A 12,240-nucleotide genomic window follows, 5' to 3' on the forward strand; every position below is an offset into this window, starting at 1 on the left:
AGAGAAATAGCCGTTGGGAAGTGAGAAAATAGCCGTTGGGAAGTGAGAAATTAAAAAAAAATATATTTTTTACCTAAATTTACATATTATATTGTTATAACAACTAGAAAACTATATTCTTTTAATTTATGGTGTGATTTAATAAAAACTTTATTTTCTTTCAACAACTTATTATGTCTGCGTCAGTTTTTAGAGCCTGTATTATTTTGTTTATAATTCTCCTATACCATCTGATTTGTTGATGAATTAATTTTTTGTCTTTTTTTATCAATCTATTAATTCATTTTTACATACAGTATATTAATCTTTTATTTATTAATATTTAAAACTTTAGTTAACACTGACATCATTTTAGTATGTCATATTAAAATTTATACAAGTAATTAAACTTTAACCATTAAAATAAACTTATTTAAAAATGTGTACAGGTAACAACACTTTTAAAATATGTAAACAATTTTAAAAATCTATTTTTTATAGATAGATATACTTTTACGAATATAAAAATATGTAAACTTTACTAAAAATATGTAACACATTTTTAAAAACATGTCAACTTGTTTAAAAATTTGTTACTTATTTACGTTATATATTTTTATAACATGTAACTTGTTTAAAAGTATGTAAACTTATTTAAATCTATAACTACAAAAAGGAAAAAAACACAATATGTAAATATGTAAAAAAACATAGACAGAATTACAAATTTTGTCCTTTAAAAAAAGCCAAAAACCGGTTCGTGTCATTTTCTAAGTTTCCTTGCAGGCGGTGTACTTTAAACTTTTTTTTTCTACACGTTATGTCCTTTACGCTAACTGGGTTAGAAAAACACAGTTAAATGCCCTCACGTGAGGTGCATGTGAGGGCATATTGGTCTTTTTACCATCTTCTTCTTCTTTATTTCTCCCTTGTAAACCTTAAACACCATCTAAGCTCCATCATCACCACTACCACCACCACCTCCTCAAATTCCGGCCACTACCAGGATCTTTCTTCTATGTTACCGCCAACCACCCTCTGAACATCACAGCCGCCTAGAATCCGTCTAACTACCATCCAATTCACCTGTAACAATTACCCCCTAAACCGGATCTAAATCAGAAACGAACCCGCGGCTCTTTCTCGCTTCGTCTTCTCGTTTTTCCGGCAGCTTCTAGTCATGGTGGTATGAGTTGTTGCTCTTCCGATTGGTCTTGCAGGTCTCGATATTCAGATTTGGAAGGAAGAGATCCGTGGTTGTTGGTTCACAATAGGGATTCCAAGTTAGGGTATAGGGTTTTTGCAGGAAGATGGTGAAAAGATGATTCGTGGGTGGCGATGGGGGGTGGTTGGTCGGAAAATTAATTAATGGTGAGGAGGCGGTGGATTACCTCTAGTCCAAATTCCGTTCGATTTGTTAATCGATTTGGCGTTGGTGACCAAGACGAATTCCCTTACCGCTCCTGTATCTGAGCCAATCGACATTCATAGAGATATGGATCTAGGCTTTGCATCAGGTGTGACTACAACTAATCTTTCGATTTCTGGTTCGGTTGCATCAAATACGAACAACACTCAATCAACAGATCCTCAATTGATTGATCTAAGTTCTTCACCACTCTACACCGATCCTATTTTTGAGCAGACCGACCTCAATCACGAGGATAATCTGGATCTCGGGTATGCTATCGCACCAACTGTGACCACTGGTCCTCCAATTTCTGGTTTGATTAATTCTCACAATGAGGTTGCCAATCCTCATTTGATTATGCACACAGTAGGTTGTAACAATTATCACCCTCACACTTCTGTGAAAATGAAGAAGTAGAAGTAGAAGAAGAAGATGGTAAAAAGACCAATATGCCCTCACATGCACCTCACGTGAGGGCATTTAACTGTGTTTTTCTAACCCAGTTAGCGTAAAGGACATAACGTGTAGAAAAAAAAAGTTTAAAGTACACCGCCTGCAAGGAAACTTAGAAAAGGACACGAACCGGTTTTTGGCTTTTTTTAAAGGACAAAATTTGTAATTCTGTCAAAAAACATATGTAAATATGTAATAACAATATAATATGTAAATTTATGTAAATTAAAAAAATTCGCTGGAGCCCCTGCTGGTGCCCCTCCACACCAGGGCAGGGGCTCCAGCGGGGGCTCCAACACCCCCCTTATCCAGTTTCTCTCTCTGCCATACGTCACAATATTATTGGCTGGAGCCCCCACTCGCGCCCCCGTTAGAGCCCCCACACCCCTCAGCCTTATAGGGTTCAACTCACTTTATTATTTTCTTGACCAACCCATACATTCTCACTGATACATAGAACCTTCAAGACACACACTCTCATATCTATGTCCGACGACAAACCCACCGCCACCTCGCCGGACCACCCGGCGGACGACGGAACGCTAGAAGCCCCACCACCACCACCACCGCCGGAAATGGATCAAGAAACAGAAACCCCACTTTCACCACCACTCATTTTAACAAGCAAGGAATCCACCTTTTCACCACCACCGCCGCCGCCGCAGCCTCCGTCAACCACCGTCGGAGACTTAATAGAACAGCCGGAAAACCCAATAACCAAAACCCCAGAATCCATGGTTTCTTTCAAAGAAGAAAGCAATCATACCAAAGATCTTTCAGATTTCCAAAAAGCATCACTCACTGAGCTCAAACAGATGGTTCAAGAAGCAATTAACAATAAAGATTCAAACTTTTTAACAAATCAAGAAACCCATGAACAGATCTCAATCTGGGGTGTTCCTCTGTTGAAAGATGAAAGAACTGATGTGATACTGCTTAAGTTCTTAAGGGCTAGAGAGTTCAAGGTAAAAGATTCTTTCTTGATGCTTAAGAACACATTGTTATGGAGGAAAGCTTTTAGCATTGATGGTTTGGTGGATGAGAATCTTGGTGATGATCTTGAGAAAGTTGTGTTTATGCATGGGTATGATAAAGAAGGACACCCTGTTTGTTATAATGTGTATGGTGAGTTTCAAGATAAAGAGCTTTATAATAAGTCATTTGGGGATGAAGAGAAGCGAACTCGGTTTTTGAAATGGAGGGTTCAGTTTCTTGAGAGGAGTATTAGGAAGTTGGATTTTAGGCCTGGTGGGGTCAATACTATTTTTCAGGTGAGTGATTTGAAGAATTCGCCCGGGCCCGGTAAGCGGGAGCTTCGCTTGGCTACCAAGCAGGCTTTGCAGGTGTTGCAGGATAATTACCCTGAATTTGTCGCGAAGCAGGTGAGTTTTGGATGTTAATTGTTGGTTTTGGTTAGTTATTGATCTATGCTATGCTTGTTTAGGATAGAAAATAAAGAAAGTTTGAATCTTTAAACATGGAGATTGAGATGGATTAATGGTAAGTAATTTGAGCAAGATTACATCAGAAGTTTGATTAATAGGGTTTAAAACTTATTTACTGTTTTGAGTGGTAACTTGAATCCTAATTTGTCAAGAATTTGGGCTTTTAATTGGTTATTAATCTATGTTATGCTTGTTTATTATAAGTAATAGAAAAAAGTTAAAATCTTTAAAGAAAGGGAGCTTCATGCTCGTTTAGAAGTTAGAGAATTTTAATCTTGAGTTTGGTCAATGATTTTAAAGATTAATTTTTGTTTTGGATTGTTAAAAGAGTCTTAAGTTGACAAGAATTTGGGCTTTTTTTTAATTGGTTATTGATCTATTTTGTGCTTGTGTATGATAAATATTAGAAAAAGTTTGCATCTTTGAAAGATAGAGAACTTCATGCTCCTTCGGAAGTTAGACGATTCAAATCTTAAAGTTAATTAATGATTTTAACGATTACTATTTGTTATTGATTGGTAACATAAATCTTAAGTTGGCAAGAATTTGGTCTTTTAATTTGTTATTGATCTATGACGTGCTTGCTCAACATAAAAATAGAAGATGCTCAAATCTTGAATCATAAAGTATTTAAATCTTTTAACTTTGATCATTGATTTTAAAGATTAATTGTTGGTTTTGATTGGTAACATGAATCTTAAGTTGACAAGAATTTGGGCTTTTAATCGGTTATTGTCTTATTGATCTATGCTATGCTTGTTTAACGTAAAATTTGAAAAAAAGCTCAAATCTTGAAACATAAAGAATATCATCTTCTTGATTTTTTATCAGTAACTTCAATCAGAATTTATGTTGTTAAGCGGTTAATAAAAACAAATGAAGAATGATGCCCTCTATATATGACTTTCGTATTCGAAATGATTTCAGAATGTGGAATTAACTCCACTTATGAATTGAAAATGACATCTTTATTGATGTTTTGATGTTTATTTAGTGGAAGTCTTTTCACATGTGCACTATTTTGGTGTTAACTTGATGCACACAAAGTCACAAAAGTTTAATAAACTCTAATTCTTTTGTGGGATATTATTTTTAAGGTTTTCATTAATGTTCCATGGTGGTATATGGCTTTTTATTCGATGATGAGTCCGTTCATGACTCAAAGGACTAAAAGCAAGTTTGTGTTTGCCAGCCCCGCAAGAACCGCAGAAACCCTTTTCAAGTATGTTCATTTTTTTCTTTTATTTCTTTGAAATATATATTTTGTTGTAAATTTGTACTTTGACATTGGTCATTTTTGTTGACTTTTCACTAGATATGTGAGTCCCGAGCACGTCCCTATTCAGTATGGTGGGCTGAGTGTGGATTATTGTGATTGCAATCCAGAATTTACTGTTGATGATCCAGTTGCAGTTGTTATTATTAAACCGGCCACCAAACAAACTGTGGAGATTATCGTAAATGAGGTAATTGAAAATATAAACTCACTAGCATAGTAGAACATGTATCATCATCGGTTGTGACCCAAAACTGAACCCAAAACCTAAAAGTTTGGTGGTTTCGGTTTAAGCTTTGTGTGGTTAATTCAGTTATGGTTCACAAATGGGTAAGTCTTTCGGTTAATCGGTTTGACCATCATTTTGGGCTCGGGGCTAATGGTGAGCAAACTAGTTGATTTGGGCCCAATAAAGATATAACAATATTTATATAAGTAAAATAGCGGCTCAATATAACATGTTAGTTTATAATAAAACTATAAAAATAATTTCTTTTACATAAAATTAAGACGAGGTTCCAACAAAAAAAAAAGACAAAGATCTATACATATGCCATTAAAAAAATCCATACTTTACATATATACCAATGTCTTTCTGATTAAAAAAACATGAAATATACCGAAATCTGAATTAAGTTAAATCTTGAGTAAATGTGTTGCCAATATTATAGAAATGCATTGTCATTTATCATTAAATGGTTGTCACACCCCAATCTACGGCGGAAATGCCGGGGCGCGAACTGACTGTCACAGCTCTCAAGGTTACTATCATGCACAATATTTAAATGACAATATCTATCAATTGAATTCAATTATCAAATAAATCAAATACAAGCAAGTACATAATTCATACAACAATACAAATTTTATATTTTTTGATTAAAATATTCTTCTAGCTTAATCCTTCACTAAGTCTTCACCAACCTGCATATGCGTATAAAATAAAGTTTTGTCAACAACACATGTTGAGTGAGCAACACACCAGTTTAAGTGTACATATAGTATAGTATAAAAATAAGTATTTGCAACAAAGTCATATGAGAATAACAAATTAACCAAATGAGAAAGTATAACTGAGATGTCGAGAAGCACAAAGGCTAACGACTGGTGTATGATCATACTAGACTGAGATTATGTTGGACATCTCCGAATGCGGAAGCATACAAAGCAAATAAGCACATAAACAAGTAAGGTATAAGTTGTCAATACATAAGACAAAGTTGCAGTTTTTAGTATAAGTATGTATGAGAAATATATTTACGCATGTGTCCCCAAAACGTGGAAAACAAGTAAAATAGGGGAATATGGTACTCACCTCAAAGACGAACAAAGGGAGATTAAGATAACGGGAAGACGGAAAAGGTCACACGCGAACGTTAAATCCTAATGAGAAGCGAGAGCAAACGAATATGCTAAGTAACGAGTTTATTATGATTACTAGTTAAACAATATTATAATGTTTTAATATTATATATCCAAGATTTATTATATAAAATAATTACTCTACTTTATAAAGAAAACATAACTTAATAAATATTATTTATAGTTTCATAAATATTCTATAAAAATTAGTTTACTTGATTAATAAATATATATTAAACATTAGTTTTGAAGTTATATTATACTTTTATATATATATATATATATATATATATATATATATATATATATATATATATATATGCCTTTAAGAATAGACATGAACGAAAAATGGAAGTTAAACGAATATTACATGGTCGGCTTCTATTAAAATAATATTATTTAGTTATTATTATTAATATAAATAATAATTGGTTTAAAAGCATTTTAACAAAAATTTAACTAAAAACTGGGGGTGTAGGGGGTCAAACCCGCGACCTCCACCCCTTAACGTGCGTCCTTAACCAACCGAGCTACCAAACACAATTGTTTATGAACTGATTCAAATATACATATACAACAGTCGTTCCTATCATATTTGCTTATAAACCCTAATAATCAAATCGATCCAATTCGTTATACTGGATCTAATTGACCATAGGGTTAACGACGAGAATCAAACGGCGATCAATATCATATACTTAATTACCTCGCTCGTTGCTGGATCGATGGTGTATTGACTAGACCCGACGGCAAGCCAAGGAGTACGAACAGAGGGGTAGCAGATCGTTAAAATTCAATTGACTGTTAGGGTATGGTCGCGAGGTGGTATAGAGGGTCCATACGAAGTTAATTGAAATATATCGATTGTTTTCGTGTTCCACAAGATCATTAGGGGTCGGTCACGCTAAAAAGGAAATACATATCAATAACGATTGAATTAACATATTTAGGGTGTCGGTTAGGCCGTCTATAACAATAATAATATAATTACGAGATCACCTAACAAATATATCGTGAATATTGTGGCCCAAGATAATCAAATTTACAATCGGGTGCAAGAAATCAAATATGGGTCGGGTTAAGGAGTTGGTTATCCTGATCTTGAATTGAAGGTGGGTTATAACATAATTTCATTTTCAGTCCCTAAGATTTAAGAATGGATACAAAAAGAGGTAAAACTTCATATCTTGGGTTGAAAATGCCAATATAGGAAACTTATCATTATATAAATTAATTAATTAAAAATTTTAATAATATCGAAACATTGAAATGAGGCGGGTATTTATTTGAATTCGAAAACCTGAGTTGTTACAATGGTCAATTTATTTGCAGAAATGCACGATCGTGTGGGAGTTAAGAGTGGTTGGGTGGGAAGTGAGCTACACTGCTGAATATGTGCCGAATACTGAAGGTCACTACACCATTAACATACAAAAACCAAAAAGGATATCGCCGACCGATGAACCTGTTATAAGCCACAGTTTTAAAATCAAGGAGCTTGGTAAATTACTTCTGACCATTGACAACCCAACTTCAAAGAAGAAAAAGCTGCTTTACAGGTTCAAAGTTGTTCCTCTTTCAGAATGAAGAGCCTTTGATCTCCAGAGTTATGACGGGTTTGTGTGTTGTTTATGTTTGCTAGAATTTGGATACCGAATCTTTTGTTTGTTTAGGTTTTTCGTGTTGTTTTGTTTGTGACCCGTTTTTGTTGTTGTACTGGATACCTTTATTAGGCTTCTTTTATAGGGTGGAAGGATGTGTCATGTGTATGTTAGTGGTTGTTTGATATGAATATGGTGTTTTACTTTTGTGCATAGATATGAATTTGGTTTGATATGCAGCAGCAGAGCCGCAGAGGTGATGCTCAATCGTTGACATGATAAACGGTTAAAATCGAAACAGGTGGCTGGTTTGAGAGTTAAATGGTACATTTTGGTGGTTTTACAGTTTGAGGGGTAGAGGCCGACCAAATCGAATCAGATTTTTGAAACTGTAGTTAGCGATTCGTTCTATAATTTTTTGTCAAACGATAAGCTAAAAAACCATAGTAATGACCATGAAAACCATTATATTTTCACAAGTTTGGTAAAATATAACAATGCAACACATTTACTCAAGATTGGCCATTTGTGTTTGGCTCATGTATCATAGTATTATTGATAACTTAAATAGTATAATTAAAGCAGATAATAACTAAACTTGCTATTCCCAAGTTTTTAATAAATAAACGGCCGTTGAAAAAAAATCTATTCAGCTTAAATTGTTTATTGAGTGAGCTAAGAGCACCACATCAGATTTCAAAATTTTCTAAAAAACTCTTATTTTCTATCATAACACTAAACCTCCACAAACCACAATTAAAGAAAATATTAAATTTGTATGCATACATATAATATATATGCGTATGTGAGAGAGAATGACATAGAGGCCAATAATGGTCGTCCACCATTTCGTTTGCTCCTGCAAACTTTCACCAAATCCGTGAAGCCTTTGTCCCCCTCAATGGCATATGTATCCAAACCTCGGGCTTTAAAGCCTATTGGGGGTGCTCTTAAGGCAAACGTATATTAAGTTATTAACTAAGTTTTAAGCTTATAAAAATTCAAGATTGACTGACTCGGCTTGTGATTTTCGACCCGAGCTGGAAGTTAAGCCTCATATTAAACTTGACTTAGCTCGCGACTCATGCTAAGTTATTTTGTTTTTCAATATATACTGTTTATATGTTTTTCTGTACAAGTCTTGAGAAATAAAGAAAATTTAAATACAACAGTCTTATAACTAACAAACTATATCATTAATTCATTATACAAAAAGGCAAATAAAAATATTACATTAAAAAAAAGGAAAACTACTTACATTTACATTTCTCAAACAATCATTTGAGTCACATGAATCATTAAATCAATCAAATTGAGGTTTATACAATGGAGAATCCTCTCCAAGCAAAAGAGACCTTAAAATAGCTTCACACACATCACTATCATACACAAGCAGGTGACCACCATCAGGAACTTCATGGTACTTGATCCATGGCAACCTTTTTGAAACATACCGTTGTAGTTCAACCGGTACAACTTTGTCTTCATAACCTTGCCACAAGTGCATACGGCATTGACTTTGACCAAACGGGTCGCTTAGACTCAACGGGTCAAAATCCCATTTCCCAAACGCGACAATGAAATCTTTACGAAGACTATGGAATATCGGTTCATCTTTTAGTTTACTCTGTTGCAGTTCAAGAAAAAAGATACATTTTTTTAAATCTTTTTGTTAATGGTAAATTACAGTTTTCGTCCTTTATGTACAGTTAACATGTAATTTCATTAGGTACAAAACAACGTCCGTGAAGTCATATATTGTCACATTTTTCGTCATTTCCACTAACTAGTGTTAACCTTTTCTGTTAAAGAGTTTTTTTTCAAATGACCATTTTACCCTTACAACTTAATGAAAAAATGTGTAATTTTCAAACTTATGCTCTTTTCTTTCTTATTCGTTATGCTTAACTTTCAAACATAACAGACATTTTTTTCTTGATTACCTCATTACATAAAGGACGTTTCTTGTTAATTAATCGAGTTCGTGTTTAGTTATGGTTTAAAAGATAATACAAAGGTTACCTTGCTAAGCAACTGATAACCAGGAGTATTTTTCAAGACTTCCAAATCTTTATTACTAAAGAATTTCGGGTTTCTATCAAGAACGGAAGAAGACGGGAACATTTTCTGAGTCAGCCACCAGTGTAACAACCCCGGGGTGTGTCGGGCGATCCAGACTGCCCATCTGGAAAGATTCTTCCGGTAATCGTCTTGTATAAGATCATGAGGAAATGATGACCATCTGTAATTAATAAAGGGAACTACTAGAGCAACTCCTGCTAGCCTGTATGAATATCCACCATTTCAATTGTTTTTGTCTCACAATGCATAATTAATACATGTGTCAAAATAGACGTGCCAGACAGGTTGGATAACGAGTCAAACAGGTAAATTTGATACAAAGAGAAATGAGCCATAAAGTTTCAAACCTTTTTTCTATTATAAAGAATTAGTGTGTTAAATATAGTTACTAAATTATATTATTTTATTATTACTCAATATTTTTTTAATTTTTTTTCATAAGATGATTTAAGAAGTTTTATATCGCCCTGCTTGCGGTGCGCGCATATAATGTATATATGTGTGAACCCTCGGGCGGGCAAACGTGAAATTGCACTAATTTTGACGTTATTTTACTAAACTCGTGAAAAAACGTTAAAAATGGCGGAAGGTTAATCAGGCATCATGTGGTGGCGTTGATAGCCGAAAGACAAGGGTACATGCACCAATCGGCAGTGTCCCGATGGCTGAGTATTATGTGCCTTATGACCAAGGCTTGATGCAAAACTACTAGGGGTGAGCATAAAACCGAATTAACCGAACCGAAACCGAATAATCGAAAAAACCAAACCGAAAAAAACCGAACCGAAGCATTAACCGGCGGTTAAATTTTTAGTTTTTCGAAAAACGGTTTTTGGGTTTAGGTTAGGTTATATCCATTTTAAAAAAACCGAAAAAAACCAAACCGAACCGATTAATTGAACCTATGTTTTCTACGTGTTTTTGTAAAGATATTATGACCAGAAACATAACACCAAAAGAATCTACCATTGATGGTGATGAAGATGATCAAGATTGGGTCTAAACTTTGAAGATAAATAAGACAATGAATGAAGATTCGGGAAACCTTTAGTTTTTTTTTATTAAGAACGTTGTTGAATTTTAAACTCTACTACTCAAACAACTTTGTATTTGTTTGGTTCCACATAACACGTGCCTATTCTTGTATTTTGAATTCAATATGTATGTGGTACTATATTTTTTTTTGAATTCTTTTTTTTTTTTGTAATGTCTACTCACGATAACCTAAACCGAAAATAACCTAAACCGAAACCGAAAATAACCGAAAACCGATTGGTTGGTATTCTAAAATAACCGATAGCTTAGGTTTGGGTTTTACCCAATAACCGAACCGTACTCACCCCTAAAAACTACTATCGAGCCGAGGGTCTCACCGGAAGCAGCCACTCTATTCCTAAAGGGTAGAGGTAAGGCTGTCTACATCTTACCCTCCTCAGACCCTACCATAGCTTTGCTATTGGTGGGATACACCGAGTACGATGATGATGATGATGATGATGTTTAAGAAGTTTTATAAATATATGAAACTTTTACCATAAACTTAGTGTTTGGATGATTTTTGCCCGGTGAGGCTAAACTTATACCCTCTATACACTGAACGCACACCACGAAAGTAAAAGTATATAAATGATGTTACAGATTAAAGGGGGTAAGTTTAGCACAACCCATATTCACACGGTAGACCTATTTTATCTCTCTATATAAAAACAGAACCGGACCCGTTTCGAATTTACACCACTACATTAGACCATTAGTAAAATGAAAGGACAAATTGTGTTTATACCTGTGGGGTGTGTCCTTGATACAGCTCCATGTGGGATATGATCCTACCGAGACACCAATGAGATAAAATTTAGATCCAAGCTGCAACTGGTCTGCAAGTTCTTGAATATCACTTGCTTCACTCTTTAACGACCGCTTCAGAAACGGGTCACTTTCTCCATATCCAGCTCTATCAAATTGCACAAGGTAAATCCCCAATTCATCCATCAATTTCTGCAATTTACAAACAGTTGGTAATTCAATTCTTTAACTTAAATCCTAAAAGGGTTTGATTCTTTCATCCTTTTAAATCCAAGATTTGAAATAAAACACATATATAAATACACAAAACATGAAACAAGATTAGGGTTTTATGTATTTATACCTGGGAAGCCATAAAGTTCATATCTTTATTGCTAGCAAAGCCATGAACAAGAATGATTCTGTAATTTGATTGGTTCTTGGGTACTCCTCTTTCTTTGTAAGCTAAATACCTTCCATCACTGAGTTTGATTCTACCATATGATGATAATAATTTGGATTCAACATCATCTGATGCAGATATTGAATCACACTCAGAAGGTGGTGCAGGTCTTGTTGGCTGATCAGGTATCCTCAAACAACTCATACCAAGACAACCCATCATCATCTTCATAACCCTTTTAAGCACCATTTCTGGATAAAAAGATTGAATCTTTATAACACCCACATGTCAATATCAACTGAAAGAGTAAGTTTCAAGAAATGTGGTTTTAGGGTTTACCTTATGGAAAAAGAAAGGATCTTGATTGGTGGTGTGGAGTGATGACACAAGCAATCAGATTTACACACTCAATTTGGTAGTACAAAAGGAGGAAAACACATAGATAG

At 34.5% G+C, this 12,240-nt stretch overlaps 2 protein-coding genes across 2 annotated transcripts; one reads left to right on the top strand and one right to left on the bottom strand.

The window, feature by feature from the left end:
- Window positions 1–2,291: 2,291 nt before the first annotated feature.
- LOC143546156 (patellin-3-like) lies at window positions 2,292–7,752 on the top strand. Its single transcript, XM_077037878.1, has 4 exons — window positions 2,292–3,225; window positions 4,386–4,510; window positions 4,604–4,754; window positions 7,259–7,752. The coding sequence occupies exons 1-4, from the start codon at window positions 2,329–2,331 to the stop codon at window positions 7,511–7,513; spliced, it is 1,428 nt and encodes a 475-aa protein (XP_076893993.1). The 5' UTR covers window positions 2,292–2,328; the 3' UTR covers window positions 7,514–7,752.
- A 1,013-nt stretch (window positions 7,753–8,765) lies between these two features.
- LOC143546135 (uncharacterized) lies at window positions 8,766–12,067 on the bottom strand. Its single transcript, XM_077037863.1, has 4 exons — window positions 11,756–12,067; window positions 11,393–11,604; window positions 9,550–9,811; window positions 8,766–9,154 (listed from the first exon to the last, which is right to left on the bottom strand). The coding sequence occupies exons 1-4, from the start codon at window positions 12,041–12,043 to the stop codon at window positions 8,831–8,833; spliced, it is 1,086 nt and encodes a 361-aa protein (XP_076893978.1). The 5' UTR covers window positions 12,044–12,067; the 3' UTR covers window positions 8,766–8,830.
- Between the last annotated feature and the right edge of the window lie 173 nt (window positions 12,068–12,240).

This window comes from Bidens hawaiensis, unplaced genomic scaffold (genome assembly GCF_021521415.1).
Source record: "Bidens hawaiensis isolate Kalapana, Puna unplaced genomic scaffold, B.hawaiensis_p1.1 tig00014233_1, whole genome shotgun sequence".
Taxonomy (NCBI): Eukaryota; Viridiplantae; Streptophyta; class Magnoliopsida; order Asterales; family Asteraceae; genus Bidens; species Bidens hawaiensis.

Coding starts and splice junctions, on each gene's coding strand:
- LOC143546156 (XM_077037878.1), top strand. CDS start 2,329: ATGTCCGACGACAAACCCACCGCCACCTCGCCGGACCACCCGGCGGAC. Junction 4,511..4,603: donor ACCGCAGAAACCCTTTTCAA/GTATGTTCATTT, acceptor ACTTTTCACTAG/ATATGTGAGTCCCGAGCACG. Junction 4,755..7,258: donor TGGAGATTATCGTAAATGAG/GTAATTGAAAAT, acceptor ATTTATTTGCAG/AAATGCACGATCGTGTGGGA.
- LOC143546135 (XM_077037863.1), bottom strand. CDS start 12,043: ATGGTGCTTAAAAGGGTTATGAAGATGATGATGGGTTGTCTTGGTATG. Junction 9,812..11,392: donor ATCAAGGACACACCCCACAG/GTATAAACACAA, acceptor ATATTCATACAG/GCTAGCAGGAGTTGCTCTAG. Junction 9,155..9,549: donor GTTATCAGTTGCTTAGCAAG/GTAACCTTTGTA, acceptor GAACTGCAACAG/AGTAAACTAAAAGATGAACC.